Source organism: Rana temporaria, chromosome 13, assembly GCF_905171775.1.
Source record: "Rana temporaria chromosome 13, aRanTem1.1, whole genome shotgun sequence".
Taxonomy (NCBI): Eukaryota; Metazoa; Chordata; class Amphibia; order Anura; family Ranidae; genus Rana; species Rana temporaria.
This window is the reverse complement of record NC_053501.1, coordinates 32,655,234-32,672,757: the sequence shown is the minus strand read 5'-3', so window position 1 is coordinate 32,672,757 and position 17,524 is coordinate 32,655,234. Positions and strand designations below refer to the sequence as shown.

General features: G+C 42.7%; 1 protein-coding gene across 3 annotated transcripts in view; it reads left to right on the top strand.

Moving 5' to 3' along the window:
* Nucleotides 1-17,524, top strand: part of SYNE2 (spectrin repeat containing nuclear envelope protein 2) — a 431,618-nt gene that overhangs the window by 254,071 nt on the left and 160,023 nt on the right. For all 3 annotated transcript variants that reach the window (XM_040333402.1, XM_040333400.1, XM_040333403.1), the window contains one exon: nucleotides 2,364-2,471. In XM_040333402.1, coding sequence (XP_040189336.1) covers nucleotides 2,364-2,471 — 108 coding nt within the window. The remainder of the gene's footprint in view (nucleotides 1-2,363; nucleotides 2,472-17,524) is intronic.

The following is a 17,524-nucleotide window of genomic DNA, read 5'->3' as shown; positions in this document are numbered from 1 at the left end:
AGCCAGATTTTGTATGTTGGAGTGCTGCCACTTCTTCTGTTTTCCATTCCTATGGGAACCCAGGCCCCCCCCTCCAATAAAACATGACGCAGCACATCAACAAACAACATTTCCCGCTTAGTTTTTATGTCTTTTTAAGCAAACCATTAATATGTTTATGGCCATCATGAAAGAATGCAACTCTACACAGATTTACAAAGTTGCGTTCCATAGAAGGGGAAAGATGGGCTAGTCTCTAAGCTTCTTAAAGCGGTTGTAAAGGTAAAAAATAAATTCCTAAATAGCTTCCTTTACCTTAGTGCAGTCCTCCTTCACTTACCTCATCCTTTGATTTTGCTTTTAAATGTCTTTATTTCTTCTGAGAAATCCTCACTTCCTGTTCTGTCTGTAACTACACACAGTAATGCAAGGCTTCCTCCCTGGTGTGGAGCGTCGTGCTCGCCCTCTCCCTTGAGGGAGCGAGCAGGAGAGTTTGGACGCTCTCTACATTGCAAATAGAGAAAGGAGCTGACTCTCCTGCTCGCCCCCTCCCCCATTAAGGGAGGGGCGAGCACTACACTCCACACCAGGGAGAAAGCCTTGCATTACTGTGTGGAGTTACAGACAGAAGAACAGGAAGTGAGGATTTCTCAGAAGAAATAAGGACATTTAAAAGCAAAATCGAAGGATGAGGTAAGTGAAGGAGGGCTGCACTAAGGTAAAGAAAGCTATTTAGGGGGGAAAAAAATGTACCTTTACAATCCCCTTTAAGGCAGGATTATAGCTAGTTCCCCTTCCCTTGCAATATTTATTCTAATAGATATTCATGTGTATTGTACAATACAGACTGTTTTGTGTGAAAAACTGTACAATTAGTACATGACACTATAATCAGGGGAGGGCTGGCAGCCTTAAGCCTGGGGGAAAGTCCAGTTGAGTGGCCCATTGTACTACCGAATCAGCTCACCATCAATGCCCACCTGGTTTTATAATGGATATTGATGTTATGATGCAAGACAAAATAGAAAGAAATGGAAATACTGCGCTGTCAAGATGATTCCAAAAAAATACTAATGCTGCAACTCAAAATGTGAGATACACACAAAATGAACATAAATAAGAAAAAACAAGCTGCGCAAATATCATGAGTGTCGACCACTGAGTGGAAAATCAATGATGAAGAAGATCTCCAAAGAGAAGGTAGAACCCAATCTTAGTGAAATTCAATGAAAAATAAGTCCTCAAATATAAAATTCAGTCTCTGTGACAAAAATAACTGAAAAGTGATTCAAAGAGTGATCGTCTCTCTCAAGATGTGCTGCTCCTCTAGAGGAAACAAATGGTGTCAAAAACACAACGAAAGGTGACCAGATAGTAAAGAGGATCCTCCACCACAGTGATTATCAGCTTCTTATCAGAAGATCCCAATTAGAGATCTTCTGTGAGCCTGTGGCTATGAACCCAGCCTAAAGGTTTGTCTGGCAAGGATATCTTCACCCCAAATCTCTCGGATCCTCTACCGCTCAGGACGATGTTGATCACACCCAAACAAGAGGAAAGAAAAAAAGGGCGCACATAGAGTAATCCAATAATAGATTTAATAAAATAAGAAAATTAAAAATACACTCACATTTGAGTAGATATAAAATCGCGTATAAAAAGTTCTGTAGCCGGCCGGCTAACACAGCCCGTTCACTTCGGGACTCAGTGTAACGCAGTGGCGTCAGCACGCCGCTTTACCCTACGCCGTTTCGTCTTCGTAGACTTCGTCCTGGGGATTTACTAAAACTGGAGGGTGTAAAATCTGGTGCAGCTTTGCATAGAAACCAGTCAGCCTCCATGTTTTATTGTCAAAGCATAATTGAACAAGCTGAAGTTAGAAGTTGATTGGCTACCATGCAGAGCTGCACCAGATTCTGAGTGCTCCAGAGCCCTAAAGCCCTAAAATGTAGCATTTTCCATCAATTTTTTGTCCTAGTGACAATGACACCGGTGTAAATAAAAAAGTGTGTTTTTCTAGCTGGTACACAGCAATAAAAAGCGGACAGGATCCTACATCTTTCTCATTCCATGCAAAAGAACAAAAAAGTTTGGCTATAGATTCACTTTTATCTATGACAATTTATCATAAGAGAATCTAGAGTATCTACACGGGCCTGACTGACTAGGGTGACATATAGTTCAAGCTATTTCCTACAACAGATCATTAGTAGGAGCAGGCCCTGGTGGATTGTCATTCTCACAGCTGGGATGGTATCTGGACAAACTTGTTTCTTGCATGTTTAGATGATTGTCTTCTTCACCTGATTTTACAATGGTACTTTCAGTCTGCAGGGGGTTCACAAAGCCTTCATTAATTCAACTCATGTAAAAAAACTTTTCAGGCAGAGGACAAAGTGACAGCCAGTGAAGCCGTTGACCTCAACGTGAAGGCTAAAGAAGATGCAAGCAATTACTTAATTTCTCCGGTTACATTGGATCAAATGACCCAGGTAAGAACATTCCTTTGTTTGCCAACCAATTCCCCTACATCGACATGTGATTGCACGAATGGAACATCAGTGAGAGACATTAACTTATTTTAGCTTTTTTGTGTATTTTGTTTTATAGGTTTTAATAATTGCACATAATACCATTCTACTCAAATTTGCTGCTGGCATTGGTAACATCACAATAAGGGATCTTTTTATAAATCTTTTTATAAACGCTTTCAAACAATATTCACACCGCATTCATCCAAGATTCATACATCTCTTGAACTGGATTTCATCTGAAAAATGTGTGAATTCTGGGTGAAAGTTGTGTGAATGCTTTTATAAATAGACCTCTTGGTGTGATGTCACCAATGTCTCTAGCTGAGTAGATTCATCCATGCTGCGCTTTTTTTAAAAGCAAACAGCTGGGTAAAGGAAAAAAAACCGCAAAAGAACACTACATACAGAAGACAATTTATGCTTGCGTGTCCCAGCACACGTCCCATCAATCTTAGCCCCTTTCAAGAGTTGCAGCCACAGCAACACTTTTTAGAAGTATCTGGTGCCTGTGTCCGCTACCGAATTCCTTAGGCTAGCCATACATTATACAAGTGTTTTGTACAATTTTCCTTTAGATTTACCAAAACCATATAATATTGGGGCAAAGCTAAACACTTTAAATAATTATGCAGTCAGACAGGCCCTTCCACTACATACAGTAGTTGAAGCTAAAGAAAATTGAACAAGAAAATGGTATAATGTGTGGCCAGCCTTTGTTCCTTGTGCTGACCTTTACTGGGTTTTGTAGTGAGTGATGTAGGGGCGAATGGAAGGAACTTCAGTGTGCAGCAGAGGGCCAGACATCTGACACACTCGGAAGTCTCCCGCCTCGTACAAACGACCAAGTTTCTCGGCAAAAACCAGCAAGAAACTTGCTGGGAGATATTTTTTTGCTGAGGAAACCGGTCGTGTGTACATTTTCGTCGAGGAAACTGTCGAGAAACTCGACGAGCCAAAAAGAGAGCAAGTTCTCTATTTCCTCGACGGGAATGAAGAAACTTGCCTTGTCGAGTTCCTCGACAGCCTAACAAGGAACTCGACAAGGAAAACGATGTGTTTCGCCCGTCGAGTTCCTCGGTCGTGTGTACGAAGCTTCAAATGTTGAGGAGGTGTTGCTTTGTAAGAGTGCAGAGATTGGAGGAATGGGCGGCAGGATAGGTGAATGTAAATCCCCCTTCTATTACAAGTGATGCTCTTTTTTACATTTTTGAACTAAGCAAGAGACTGCTTTTAAAAACCTGTAAACATCTTTATGTAATGCCTAAATGTGAAAGTCCTTTGTGCTACCTAGTGAAGAAGTGATCAATGATAAACCGTGACAATCAATAACTAAAACTGGCTGCAAAATCTATGGTGTTCACAATACACAAATGCCCAAAACAAAGAATGGGGGGGTTGATCTTGTGCAGTAATAAATTGTCACAAATAATGTATATGTGCAATAGTGGTGCACCAAATAAAGTCCAAAAAACATTAAATCAACACAATTCTTCATGATAGAGCATCCCTAATAAATATTAATTCTGTGCCTTAACACAACTATGTGCTCCCAGAATACTCACCTTAAAACTGTTAGGGCCCCCTTTAGTCTACAGGTGTGAGCACATGGCTTGCTGCTGCCTTCTTTGTTTGGATAACTGGAGCTGATAGCAATACGATAAAAGTTTGAAGCCTGGCGTTGCGGAGCCCGGATATCGGTATTACTCTGTGTCCTCAGGAAGTTGTTAACACACCATGAAGAGGAACCTGTGGCAATATATTATTTCCTGTAATTTGGAGCCTGAAGGTTGGATATTAACGGCTTTAAGGTGAGAGTTCTGGGAGCACATAGCAGTTGTGTAAAGGCACGGAATGAATATTTATTAGAGATGGCTCTATCACAAAGAATTTGGTTGATTTCATGTTTTTTGGACTTTATTTGGTGCACCACAATTGCACACATACATTGTTTATGTAATGCCCGTCGAACATGACAAGTGGTATAATTTCTGCCGTGAGCACAAAGCCAAGCATTGCGGCTGCAGCATGTATACGGCTCCTGCTACTGTCTTTGCAGCTAATGGAAAGTGGTTGAATGTCTATTGTAAATGAGTCCTTCACTTGGCAGAGGTTCTGACTCTTCTTCATTCTTTTGAAAAAAGGTTTAGTAACGCTTTAAATATACTATTGAAAGCATTTTCTAATGTCTGTTGGAAAAATACCTGTTAATCCTGCCAGAAGACTTTTCAGTTAATAACTTCCTGTGCTCTTTGCTTGTGCTGCATTGTTATCAGTTACATTGTTCCCTGTTCTCTCTGTGGAATACAGAACACTTCCACCTTATGTTATGTTTTTGTGTGGTAAATGAATGCTGAGCCTTGTGGTGATTTGTTGTAATGTTTTATGTAGTGTGAAGTCCTGGAGACTGCTCACCAAACTTTGTGGTGTCCTGCTAGATTGTCGAAGAAGATTACTTTAAAAATTGAAGAAATGGGGGCACTACACTAGTTAGTACAGTCCATTAAAGATTGTATTCCTCAGCAGAAGCCAACACATTTTGTTGATTCAATACTTTCACTTTATCAGGGCTTGTGGAGCAAAGACCATAAGGCGAGGGACCTGTAAGTTGGAACCCAAGTAGGCACGTAGAGTTAATGCAGGAGCTTGGGCAAAGATATGTTGTAGTGAAGAGGTGATCGGGAGGATTCTGAAGTTCTGTCCTAGATGGGGAAAACTGCTCCTCCGCAGATGCAGTGCAATGAATGAGCGTGGTCACCCTAGGGCAGGAAGTATATAACTGGCAGGATCATCAAGTAAAAGTAAAGGAAACCATCCTGAAAGGGAAGCTTGAAATCACAGCTACCATATTCAAGGACTTGTATGCTGCAACATACTACAATTTTTGTTTTTGCGTTTTATTCCATTTAGGAACATGCGCAGGGCAATTACAGGTGTAAAAATCAAAGGTAACCTGTTCGAAGTCACATACTGTATTGCATGCTTTAAGTAACCTAGGAAATGTTGAAGCCAGAAATGGCAAGGAAACAAGGGATTTCCGAAGCAGGTCAGCAGTGTCGGCCTACAGCTTTATCAACACAGGTTCCCCTTAATTTGTTCATCTGCTTGGCAGGAGCAGAGTTAACAAAATTACTCACTTCTAGGTAGGTACATTTAGTTCCCAATTTGATGTAAACAGAAGAGTTTACCAAATACATAGGAGCTAAAAGCCATTGCTTGCTTTGTTCCCACTGAGCGCCAAACATTGACAACAAAGACATCTTGACATGGGTAACAGAATTTTTCTTTCTCTCCCTGTGGAGGTGGATGTGCTAACAAGATCATTTGAGAATGGTGATAAGGATACTTCATCTCGGTTTGTGCTGAAAAATAAATGAACCGAGGGATAGCAAAGTGTGATCGCATACAGGCAACTCTTAAAAATCTTTCTGTGCCAAAAAAATAAAATCCTCATCAGTTTTAGCAAGATCATTTTGACCCGTATCTGTACTGTACAATTTAATACCTTATTGCATTAATGGGGAATGGTATTTTACAAAACACTTTTTTTACCATGAGATGCTAATTTTTCTCTTCTCTTCGTTTTTTTTTTTTTTTACTTTTTTTTTTTTTTCAGTAATATCAGGGAATCTTTTTATGTTGAGTTTTGCCACAATACATTACTATTTTTTTGTTCCTCTAAATATCCACGTGGAGGTTTATTTAAAGGCCAAGTTCACCTCTGTAATAAAATGCACTATGCAGTAATTGGGCCCCAGTACCTTTTTAAAAACAGAGTGTAGCTTTTATGTTTTGAGTTTAATTTAAATGCTATACCCTTACCTACAGTCTAACTACATTTAGGAGTGATCCGTGCCACCCTGCCTGTGCTCTGGGACACCTTGTACATTGGGTGCACTCCCAGCATCATGGGGTGAGCACTATTTCTCTTTCAAATCTTGTGCATGCTTGCTCTTCCTTCCCTGTCGCAGTAGCACTCCGCTCAGCATCTGCAGAGGTGGGAAGCCGTGAACATACACAAGTCCTGAAGGAGGAAGAATGCTTGTTCCATTGAAGCTGAGATTGTGCCTAATGTATGGGGTGTCCTAAATCACAGGCAGGGTGGTACTGTATTTGTTTTTCAGCAAGGCTGAAGGTAATGAAATACTTGTAGTCTCATGATGGATGAGACTACAATATATAATTTTAATTGAACCCCAGTTTTTAAAGCTACACAGTGTTTGTAAAAGTATTAGGGCCTTGTGACTGCATAGTGCATTTTATTATTACCGTATATACTCGAGTATAAGCCAAGTTTTGCAGCACATTTTTTTGTGCTGAAAATGCCCCCCTCGGTTTATACTTGAGTCCCCTTTTTGCGCCTGATCTCCCAGACTTTGGGGACCCGGTACCGGTTGGCCATAGATCCCCCCTGGACCCACATGTACCCCCACTCTTCCTCTACAAGTGTGCAAAGTTTGTTGTTCGGGGGACCTACGGCCGGGGAGCACCGATTTTTTTTTTTTTTTTTTTTTTTTTCAAAGCCGAGCACCCCTTCCATAGACTCCCATGTTAAACGGTAATTTCCCAGATTGCTTGAGTGCAAGAACTGGACTGCTATATTTTAGCAGGAATTCTAGACAAATGTAAATCTTTTAGAATGTGCACATTTCTAGTTCTAAATCTTTTACTTTTTGAGTTCAGGCTCACTTTAATGAGGCACTAAAGAAAAGTGTGATGTATAAACATGGCTTTTTTTTCTCAGAGAATAGGCGGAGGAACTCCCCCCTTCTGAGTAAATTCTGGTCTCCGCCACTACCCATCTCCAGGCACTGTCCTTGATTCCACCCTACCCACCTCCTAGTACGGCCCCTTTTAGAGAATACAAAGCCAAGTACCATTTTGTGGTGTTAAGTAATTTTGTGTAGAATTTGTTAAAATAGATCCTCTGCAGCCAGCAAAAATAGATCCCCTCCAGCAACAATAGATCCCCCAGCAGCCAGCAATTAATAGACCCTGCAGCGCACATCATCCCTTGCCAGTACATATAGTGCTGGAGGTGCCATTACTGCGTTTCCCCCATTCCCGCTGCAAAAAAGCCCTGTGTATAAAGTACTAGCTAGCAATATACTGTGCATGTAGCAAATAACAATTTCCACATTGTTCTTTGCCTTATAGTCATGAACCTTGATTGTTTTTATTAGGGTAGATTCTGCATGATTGCTAGCAGGTTTATTATTAATGGCTGTTGTCACGACCAACATAATCTCTACAGACATTTCCAGTCCCCGTAGACAATGTCATTTCTCTGTAGCAGGACATGGTCCTAGGTTGGCGCATTAGGAATTGCAAAACGGCTGAGCTTGTCGGTATGTGTGCTGTTGTAATTGAATTGAAAATTTGCTTTGCAGTGTTTTTTTTGTTTTGTTTTTTAACACGTCATGGTAGAAATATAAAGGCTGTCATGTTTGTTGCTGGAGAGCTATTTTTGAACCTTCCATAACCAACAACTTTTTCACGTGTTAATACATCCTCAAGGTTGTAATGGGACAACAGTCAGCAGAATTTAGCCAATAAAAGGAAAACACCACATGCAATTTTTGTTGGATAATAGTTAGCCACAACCTTTATTATTATTGGCTTTAACAATAAATATTTGAACATTTGCCATCAGCTTGAGCAGGAATACTTAAAAATGGGATAAAATACACATAACATCAAAATTCTTCAACCAGAAATCACTCAGCTAATAGAAAACTTTAGGAGGCATAGTCATTAAAACCTAGGCTCATAAACTGCCCCCCTTAACAAAGGTGAAACGGCCATATAATAATTAGCCACGACGGAGCGGGAGGGAGGGAACACCAGAGCTTGTGCTTACTGGGGCCACTGAACCTCAGGGGCTCGGGAACCTGCTTTCAATTACCGTATTTATCGCGGTATAGCGCGCTCCCGCGTATACCGCGTACCCCTAAAGTTGCCCCCAATCCTGTGGAAAAAGTTTTTTTTGTACTTACAGTTTTGGTGTCTTGCGCGGCGTCCATCGGCGGCCTCGTCGGGTCCGGCATTCGTCTGCGGCTTCGGGTGTCCTCTTCGTCGGGTGCGGCTTCGGGTGTCCTCTTCGTCGGGTCCGGCGTCCTTCTGCGGCTTCGGGTGTCCTCTTCGTCGGGTCCGGCGTCCTTCTGCGGCTTCGGGTGTCCTCTTCGTCGGGTCCGGCGTCCTTCTGCGGCTTCGGCTGTCCTCTTCGTCGGGTCTGGCGTCCTTCTGCGGCGTCCTCGCGTCCTCCCCGCTCGTTTCCCACGCCGAGTTTGAATACTGCGCCGACATATACAGAGCGCAGTACACTCGTGTATTGTCGGCAATGCTCGGCAACTCTCGCGCTGACGTCCAGGACGTGAGCGTGGAAGGAGCCTAGCATGCCCGACTATACCCGAGTGTACTGCGCTCGGTATATGTCGGCGCAGTATTCAAAACTCGGCGCGGGTATCGGCGTATACCGCGCACCCACGATTTTGCCCTGATTTTCAGGGCAAAAAAGTGCGCGGTATACGCCGATAAATACGGTATTTCAAATTCTTTCCGCTCTTTTCCTAAACTGCCCAGGTACTAGATTACCTGACCTATCCAGGGAAAGTTGATTACTAAAACACCTTCCCGCTCTTTTCCCAAACTGCCTAAATACTAGGTGACCCAATAGAACACCTTTCCGCATTTTTTAAGTTTAAGGGGTTTTATGAAACTCCACTGCCGCAGTCCCCTGAGGGAAGGGGGGATTAGAAATAGTCCCCCCCCCTTTTCCCTTCATTCCAACAAAGTAGTTGAAAGAAAACTTTATTTTTCTGAATTCCAGCTCCTCTATGTACCAATATCGCATTAATGTACTTCTTTTGCCGAGTTTGAATACTGCGCCGACATATACAGAGCGCAGTACACTCGTGTATTGTCGGCAATGCTCGGCAACTCTCGCGCTGACGTCCAGGACGTGAGCGCGGAAGGAGCCTAGCATGCCCGACTATACCCGAGTGTACTGCGCTTGGTATATGTCGGCGCAGTATTCAAAACTCGGCGCGGGAAAGCGGGTATCGGCGTATACCGCGCACCCACGATTTTGCCCTGATTTTCAGGGCAAAAAAGTGCGCGGTATACGCCGATAAATACGGTATTTCAAATTCTTTCCGCTCTTTTCCTAAACTGCCCAGGTACTAGATTACCTGACCTATCCAGGGAAAGTTGATTACTAAAACACCTTCCCGCTCTTTTCCCAAACTGCCTAAATACTAGGTGACCCAGGGGAAGGTGACCCAATAGAACACCTTTCCGCATTTTTTAAGTTTAAGGGGTTTTATGAAACTCCACTGCCGCAGTCCCCTGAGGGAAGGGGGGATTAGAAATAGTCCCCCCCCCTTTTCCCTTCATTCCAACAAAGTAGTTGAAAGAAAACTTTATTTTTCTGAATTCCAGCTCCTCTATGTGCCAATATCGCATTAATGTACTTCTTTTGCAAAAAATAAACCGATTTGGTCTGATGAAAACAGTCCATCAGACCGTTCTCATCGGATTGACCGATCGTGTGTACGCGGCATAAGGCTCCATCTGCTGGCTGAATACAGGAATACATACCATTCATCTGTATGTAGTGCCCCCTTACTTTCCGTATGAGCACTACGCTAAAGTTAGTAGGGAATGGGAGAGTTATTTTGCTCCCATTCGCAATTTGTTAAATTTGGGCTGCTGTCATTCCTGAACTGTCCTGTAAGTCAGTCTGCGCTCCAGGGGTGCCGTTTCCACCCCTGGGCGACAGGTGGCGCTAGAGGGGTTCTGGCAGAGCCGCTTTTCCCCAGCAGCCAATTAGAGGAGTTTTCCCTCGCGGAGCATACTGGGGGAGAGTATATCTGTGGCAGATGCCATTTTCTGTGGTTCTTCGCGGGTTCCAGGTGCGGCACCCACCTTTAGGGTGTGCGCATCCAACGGACCCCGGCGATATTGCCTTTCAGGCCGGGGTCGCATGCTACGCGGAGCTCCATGTTGCTGAAAGGGGCCCCAGTGACTTGCTGGGTCCTCCGCTCTATTGAGGAGATCCCAGGCTGTGTGCCGTTCAATGGGAGGCAGGTTGTCCAATAGGGCTTGAACGAACAATCGGGATCTGGTGACCGGGACGTTGACAGGTACGCTTCAACTGTCACCCGGTGACCCTGACTTAATCTACTGGGAGGATTCGCTCGATCCGTTCAGCTCATCCAAGTACTAGGCCTGTGGCAGAGGCCCTAGAGCCAGGTCTGTGGCAGAGACCTGTTTCTCCCAGCAACCTAAAGTGACAATTCGGCTGCCAGGCTTGTGGCCGGAGTCTGTCCAGGGGCACTTCACCCACTCTGGCTGGAGTGGCGACGAACTGTATCTACTACTACTGAGAGCAGGATTGCTCTTTTCATATCCAGGCCTGATACTGCAAAGTTCTCTATCGCTTCTAGTGTTGCTCACGAATATTCGCATTGCGAATATTCGACTCGAATATAGCATATTCGAGAAATCGCGCTATATTTCGAATTTCGCGGTGAATATTCGCAATTCCGAATATTCGCATTTTTTCAATTTGATTTTTAAAACAGATCACATCCTATCGACGTCTAAAAGCATTGCTGGTATGATTAGAGACCCTGGGCCGAGTAGCTAAGCTGAGGCGATCCTTTTATGTTGCCAAATATAAAAAAAAAACATTGCGATTTTTCGCTATTGCGAATGCGAAAATGATTGCGAATTTTCGATAACTGTGGTAGGAGAACTCTGATTGTCTCTGATGCAAAAGGGGGGGGCTTTGTGTATGTTTCTGTTATGAATATTTGTATGTTTGATATTATTTTTTTTTGTAAGAAGGAAAAAATTGCGCATACCTTAAAAAAAGGGGAGAATACAGCAGCAACTCAAAAATGTTATACAACATAATTTAATACAAGACAGAAAATGGAGTCGCTCTACAAGAATAAAAAATATGTCTAGTGACAAGACATGTGGGCAAATTATAAAATAAGCAAGCGCAAATAACTTGTGAAATACACAGTGAAACAAATATATAAAGAAATATAGTCCCAATAATAGAAAAATAATCTTTCATAAAAATGTCTTTGATATGTGAAGTGAAAAAAAGTCCAAAGCATGCAGCATGAACGTGTTCAATCTTCAAGGTGTTTGATTGACAAACGGCTGTGACAGATGGATAGAGTAAAGAATCACCACCAATGCAAAACACTTTTTATTTTCTATTGTAAAATATCAAGAATATTCTGAGCCAATCAGAGTGCTCCTTCTGCATTTGCCGAATATTCGCAATTATTTTGTATTGTAAAATATCAAGAATATTCTGAGCCAATCAGAGTGCTCCTTCCGCATTTGCCGAATATTCGCAATTATTTTGTATTGTAAAATATCAAGAATATTCTGAGCCAATCAGAGTGCTCCTTCCGCATTTGCCGAATATTCGCAATTATTTTGTATTGTAAAATATCACGAATATTCTGAGCCAATCAGAGTGCTCCTACAGCATTTGTCGAAATTGCGCAGTAAATATCGCATTCGCATGTTGCGATATTTCGATAAAATATCATGAATATTCTGAGCCAATCAGAGCGCTCCTCCAGCATTTCTCGAAATTGCGCAATAAATATCGCATTCGCATGTTGCGATATTTCGATAAAATATCACGAATATTCTGAGCCAATCAGAGTGCTCCTACCGCAGTTATTAAAAAAATCGTAATTATTTTCGCATTCGCAATAGCGAAAAATCGCAATCATTTAATTTCGATAAAATATCACGAATATTCGAATTTAGCGAATATATCTCGAATATTCGAATATATATTCGAGATATATCGCGAAATCGAATATGGCATATTCTGCTCAACACTAATCGCTTCATCAACCTTTTCTCTATACCTCATGTTGATGTTGGTCCGAGAATAAAGCATTCAAAACCTTTCTTTCATTGACTGGACATTCGCTCACTACTCTACTCATCAACTATACCCCTAGACAACACTAAGAGGTAACTTAATATGCTGATCCCAACAACAACCAGCGGCTCCTGAGGGGGTAGCGCTACATGTAATATTTCATAAATCCATGATGGAAAAAAATTGGTTTAATTTCCAATCTTTAACATGGTAATACAAGAAAGAAGATATGTACAAAATCTTTATACATTTAACCTGAGTCCAGTGACATCAATGCAGTTAAACGGTTACAACAACAAATGACCGCTCTTCTTAATCGTTTTATAGAAGCACCTCCCCAGATTTTACCCGCCCAATGCAAAGTGCCTTCAGATGCAATATGACGAGACAGATAATGTAATCTGTTTCATAAGAATGGAAGCTCACTCTGCTTAACCACTTGGGATCCGCCTGCCGTCAATTGACGGCTACAGTGCGGATCCCAATTGCCAAACTGCCGTCAATTGACGGCCGCCCCTTTGGGCGTTCCCCGCGCGCGCTCCAGAGCGCGCTGCGGGGAAAATCTGTGTTGGCCGTGTCCCTCGGACACAGCCAATTACAGATCGCCGCGAACGGCCAATCAGAGTGGCCGTTCGCGAGGCGATCTGTGCGGCCAATGAGAGAGGATCTCATATGTAAACATATGAGATCATCTCTCATTGCCGTTTTACACAGAGACAGCGGTGCTGTCTCTGGAGAGGAGACGGATCTGTGTCTCTTGTACATAGAGACATAGATCGGTCACCCCCCCAGTCACCCCCCCCTCCACCTACAGTTAGAACACTAAGCAGGGATACATTTAACCCCTTCCTCACCCCCTAGTGTTAACCCCTTCAATGCCAGTCACATTTATACTGTAATTAGTGCATATTTATAGCACTGATCGCAGTATAAATGTGAATGGCGCCAAAAATGTGTCCGATGTGTCCGCCATAACGTCGCAGTCCATTAAAAATCGCAGATCGCCGCCATTTCTAGTAAAAAAAATAATTAAAAAAAAATAATTCTGTCCCCTATTTTGTAAGCGCTATAACTTTTGCGCAAACCAGTCGCTTATTGCGATTTTTTTTTTTTTTTTTACCAAAAATATGTAGAAGAATACGTATCGGCCTAAACTGAGAAAAAAAAATGTTATTTTTTTTTTAAATTGGGATATTTATTATAGCAAGAAGTAAAAAATATTGTATTTTTTTCAAAATTGTCTCACTTTTTCGTTTATAGCGCAAAAAATAAAAACCGCACAGGCGATCAAATACCACCAAAAGAAAGCTCTACTTGTGGGGAAAAAAGGACGTCAATTTTGTTTGGGAGCCACGTCGCACGACCGCGCAATTGTTCGTTAAAGCGATGCAGTGCCGAAAGCTGAAATTTCACCTGGGCAGGAGGGGGGTATATGTGCCCAGTAAGCAAGTGGTTAAGCGAGTATACTGAGCATGTTTGAGTATCAGCATGTTCGCTAGTTAATCATTATTAGTGTAAGCAGCTCTGCCCAGTCTCACCACTGTGTAGAACTCTGCATACCTTTCCCTGCTATATCCGGGAGCTGCTGGATGTAAGATTTCAGTTTACATATCTATATTGTGTTCGCGCCTTTCTTATGAGTGCAGGCAGGTACTTGGCAATCCAGTTTAGAGAATCCATAATCGCAGAGCAGTCTTTTATCACATCCGGATTACGAACTGAATTAAAACAGAGAACAGTCTGGGCTTTCCTGCCTTCATCCTGTATGCTGGCCGTTACAGTTACAACCCAGTCTAGCTGGTTGTTATTGTTGCATTCTATTCAGGCCTGACCGACAACAGTAAATGACATTTGTAAGTATTTGTAATACTGACAATAGAAGTCACTGTGCTGAGTTATTGCATACCTTTTAAAGGAAATATGAAATTGTAGTTTTTAAACGTGTCTTTAGATATACAGCACAGTTTATTGTGGGTATAGTGCTTCGTTTTGGATGGAGTGGAGAAGTATTACATTCTTTTGGGCTTAGTACGATTATGGGCCCTTTTCTACAGACTTCCCTTCAGTTACTGTCCTGGTAACAGTTTTACCAGAGACAGGAAGTGAGGGGGAAATCAGCAAAACATAAATGCTTACAGAGGTTCTAACCTTCCCCTAGTGTACCAAAAAATATTTCTGTTTATTTTGCTGTTGGAGATTTTCCCTTGCTGTTTGGTGAAACCGTTGTCACCGTGACAGTGAGGGAAAATCTCTCTCTATAAAGGAGCCCTATATAGCTGTAAAATCCTGGTACCTCGATGACTCTGTTGCCGGCTCATAATGGGTCCTCCCGAGAATGCCCCGCTCCCAGACGCCGTAATTTTTTCCATTTACTCCACATCTTTGACCCTAGCTTAAAGGGCCTCCTGAGATGGGGGCACTGTTTTCTTCCAGTGAAGGGCTATTGAGCACCTTGCTGCTGTAAGAACATGCCGGAGTAGTTTTTTTTATAGGGTTTAGCTATTTTTGGTTGAGAGAGACCTAGGAGGAAGAGTTTCCAGGTATGGGTGTCTCAAAGAGGTGGGTCAGTAGTCTCTGTGTCGAGGTCCAGAATGGGACTATCAAGGGGCAAGTCCAATAAATATGGAAAAGAGTGCCCCTATCCTGCTGGCATCGCCAACAGCGATCAGTAGTGGAAGGGTAAACTCTGTGGAGTACGTCCGGAGTCGGGTACCAAAAGAGAATCTTATAAGCATTTTCCTTGTAGAGAGTACACAAGGAACTCTTAGCAGCCTAACTCCAGATCGTCCTCCACGCCTCCTCCAGGATCTCCTCTCCCAGCTCCCTCTCCCAGCGAAGCATGTATGCATGCTTGCCCCAGTCTTGTATGGAGTGCTAGTTTAGGATTTGGTATACATCTGAAATCAGTCCTTTGCGTGAACGGCCCTCGAGTACAATACGTTCAAACGGGGAGGGTGCAGAAAATTGCAAGTGTGGGGCTACCGTTTGGGCATAGTGACGGATCTGCAGATGGCTATAGAACACCTGTTGGCGAAGGTCATGTTTGGTTTGGAGCTCAGTGAATGGTAGCAGTTTACGGAGATCTGGGGTCTACTAGGTGCCCCAAATGGCACCGGTTCCGCAAGGCCCAGGGCCACGACATCTGGTGGGTGAAACTTGTTGGCACTTTGGGATTGTAGAGGAAGGAGGTCATCAGTGAGCATTCAGATTTAAGTTTGCAGTCACAGGACAGCTTCCGCCACAGATGCTGGAGCTGTGACATGGGCCCTAACAGGCGACCAGGTTCAACCTCCACATTCATGTTCCAGAGAATGTAGAGAGGCTTTTAGGATGTACATACATACTAGGTATTTAAACTTTTATAGGTTGCAGCATTCCCCTCCTTCTATCACATATTTTTTCACTTCTTTATGATACTTTTTTACTAAGTGTATTTCTTTCTTTATATGGTGGGTTTAGCACAGAGTTGTTTCTTTTTTTGTTTACTATTAGGATGTACAAGTGCCAGCCAATTTTTTTTTATCTCCGTCCATTTATTGTACCAGGGAACCAGGAAACTATCGCTCGTAGTTGAGCCACTTGGTAGTATTTGATCAAATTGGGAAACGCCAGGCCCCCTTCAGTGCGCGACGTCACCATGACCAAGCAAGGCATCCTGTGTCTCTTGTAGTTCCACACATAACACAAGAGGTCGGCTTGCAGTGTACACAGGTGAGAGTAGGAGATGGGGATAGGAAGAGTCTGGAATAGGTGCAGGAGTTTAGGGAGGAGGACCATTTTGACAGATGCAATCCGGCTCAAAAGGAATATTTGATGTGTCTTCCATTTTTGGACCAGCTCCCTGATTGACTTATACAGGGGTGGGAAGTTGGCCTGGTATAGAGAAGCAAAGGACGGGGTGAGGTTAACCCCCAGGTATTTTAGGGAAGCACTTTCCCAGTTGTAGGGGAACTTAGACTGTAGGTGGAGAAGTTCCGTCTCAGGGATGTTGAGTGGGAGAGCAGCCATTTTTAACCAGGGTTCCTGCAGAGGTTGCTGTGGTTGATCTGAGGGTCTGTGCATAATTCTGGGGTCTGCACCACTTGGCAGAGCCAGATGAATAACACCAATGATCTTTTTAGCTGTCTATAAAAAGTAGAAATCTCAACATCACTGTTGGAACATTCTTCCCATTAGCCACCAGTGTAAGGGACATTTTTCCCTTTGATCACCAATGAATTAACTTCAGCAGGGGTTCCCCGAGGGGCTCTATTGACTAAGCGCACGTCAAAAGTGTGAAACGCGTCTACCCAGCATTCTGGTTCTTGTAGTTTTGGGATGTCCAAATAAATAGGATTTTGACAGTGTTGTACCGCCATTTCTTCTATTCTCATTGTGTGCGGAGGCCAGCACCTACTGAATCATTGGGCTTCCTGGTCTCATCTGGAGCGGCTGGTTTTCTTGTTCCATCATAGGGGTTTAAACCCACATCCAATTTGCACATATGTGAACCTGCCCCTAGAGGAAATTTTCCCCAATGCTTAATGAATTCGGTGAAGCTCTGCAGACATTTATTATCCAATCATGTCATTGGTTGAACTGGATGCACGTGTCTTGTTTTTTTTTTTTTTTAACCAAACCATGTCCAAGCAAAAATGCGTTTTTATTTTCCTTGCATGTGATTGGGTACATTGCAAAGTATTATTTCACCACATTCGCTAATCTCGGGGGAAAATTCCTTTGCAAATGCAGCTTTCCTTGCAAAGTGAACAACCTACTTTTCTTTTGTAAATAAACCTTAAAGGAGAAGTACAGCCAAAGCTAATTTGACTGCACTTCTCTTTCGTTTCTCAGTGTTAGAAGCGCAGAGGGATCAATGCTGCATCCAACAAGGTAAGTATGATTTTACAAAACAAACAACCCATACTTCTCTTTTAATAGTTACTTTTATTTTCAATGAGTCAGCCGACTCATTTGACTTGAATTGTGAAAAGGAACAGCCCAAACTCTGTGTAGCATTACAAAATAGGAAGCAGAGTCTGAGAATGTAACGAGTAAGCATGGCTGCTATATAATTACAACCTATGTTCGGGAAAATAGGTTTCTTAAA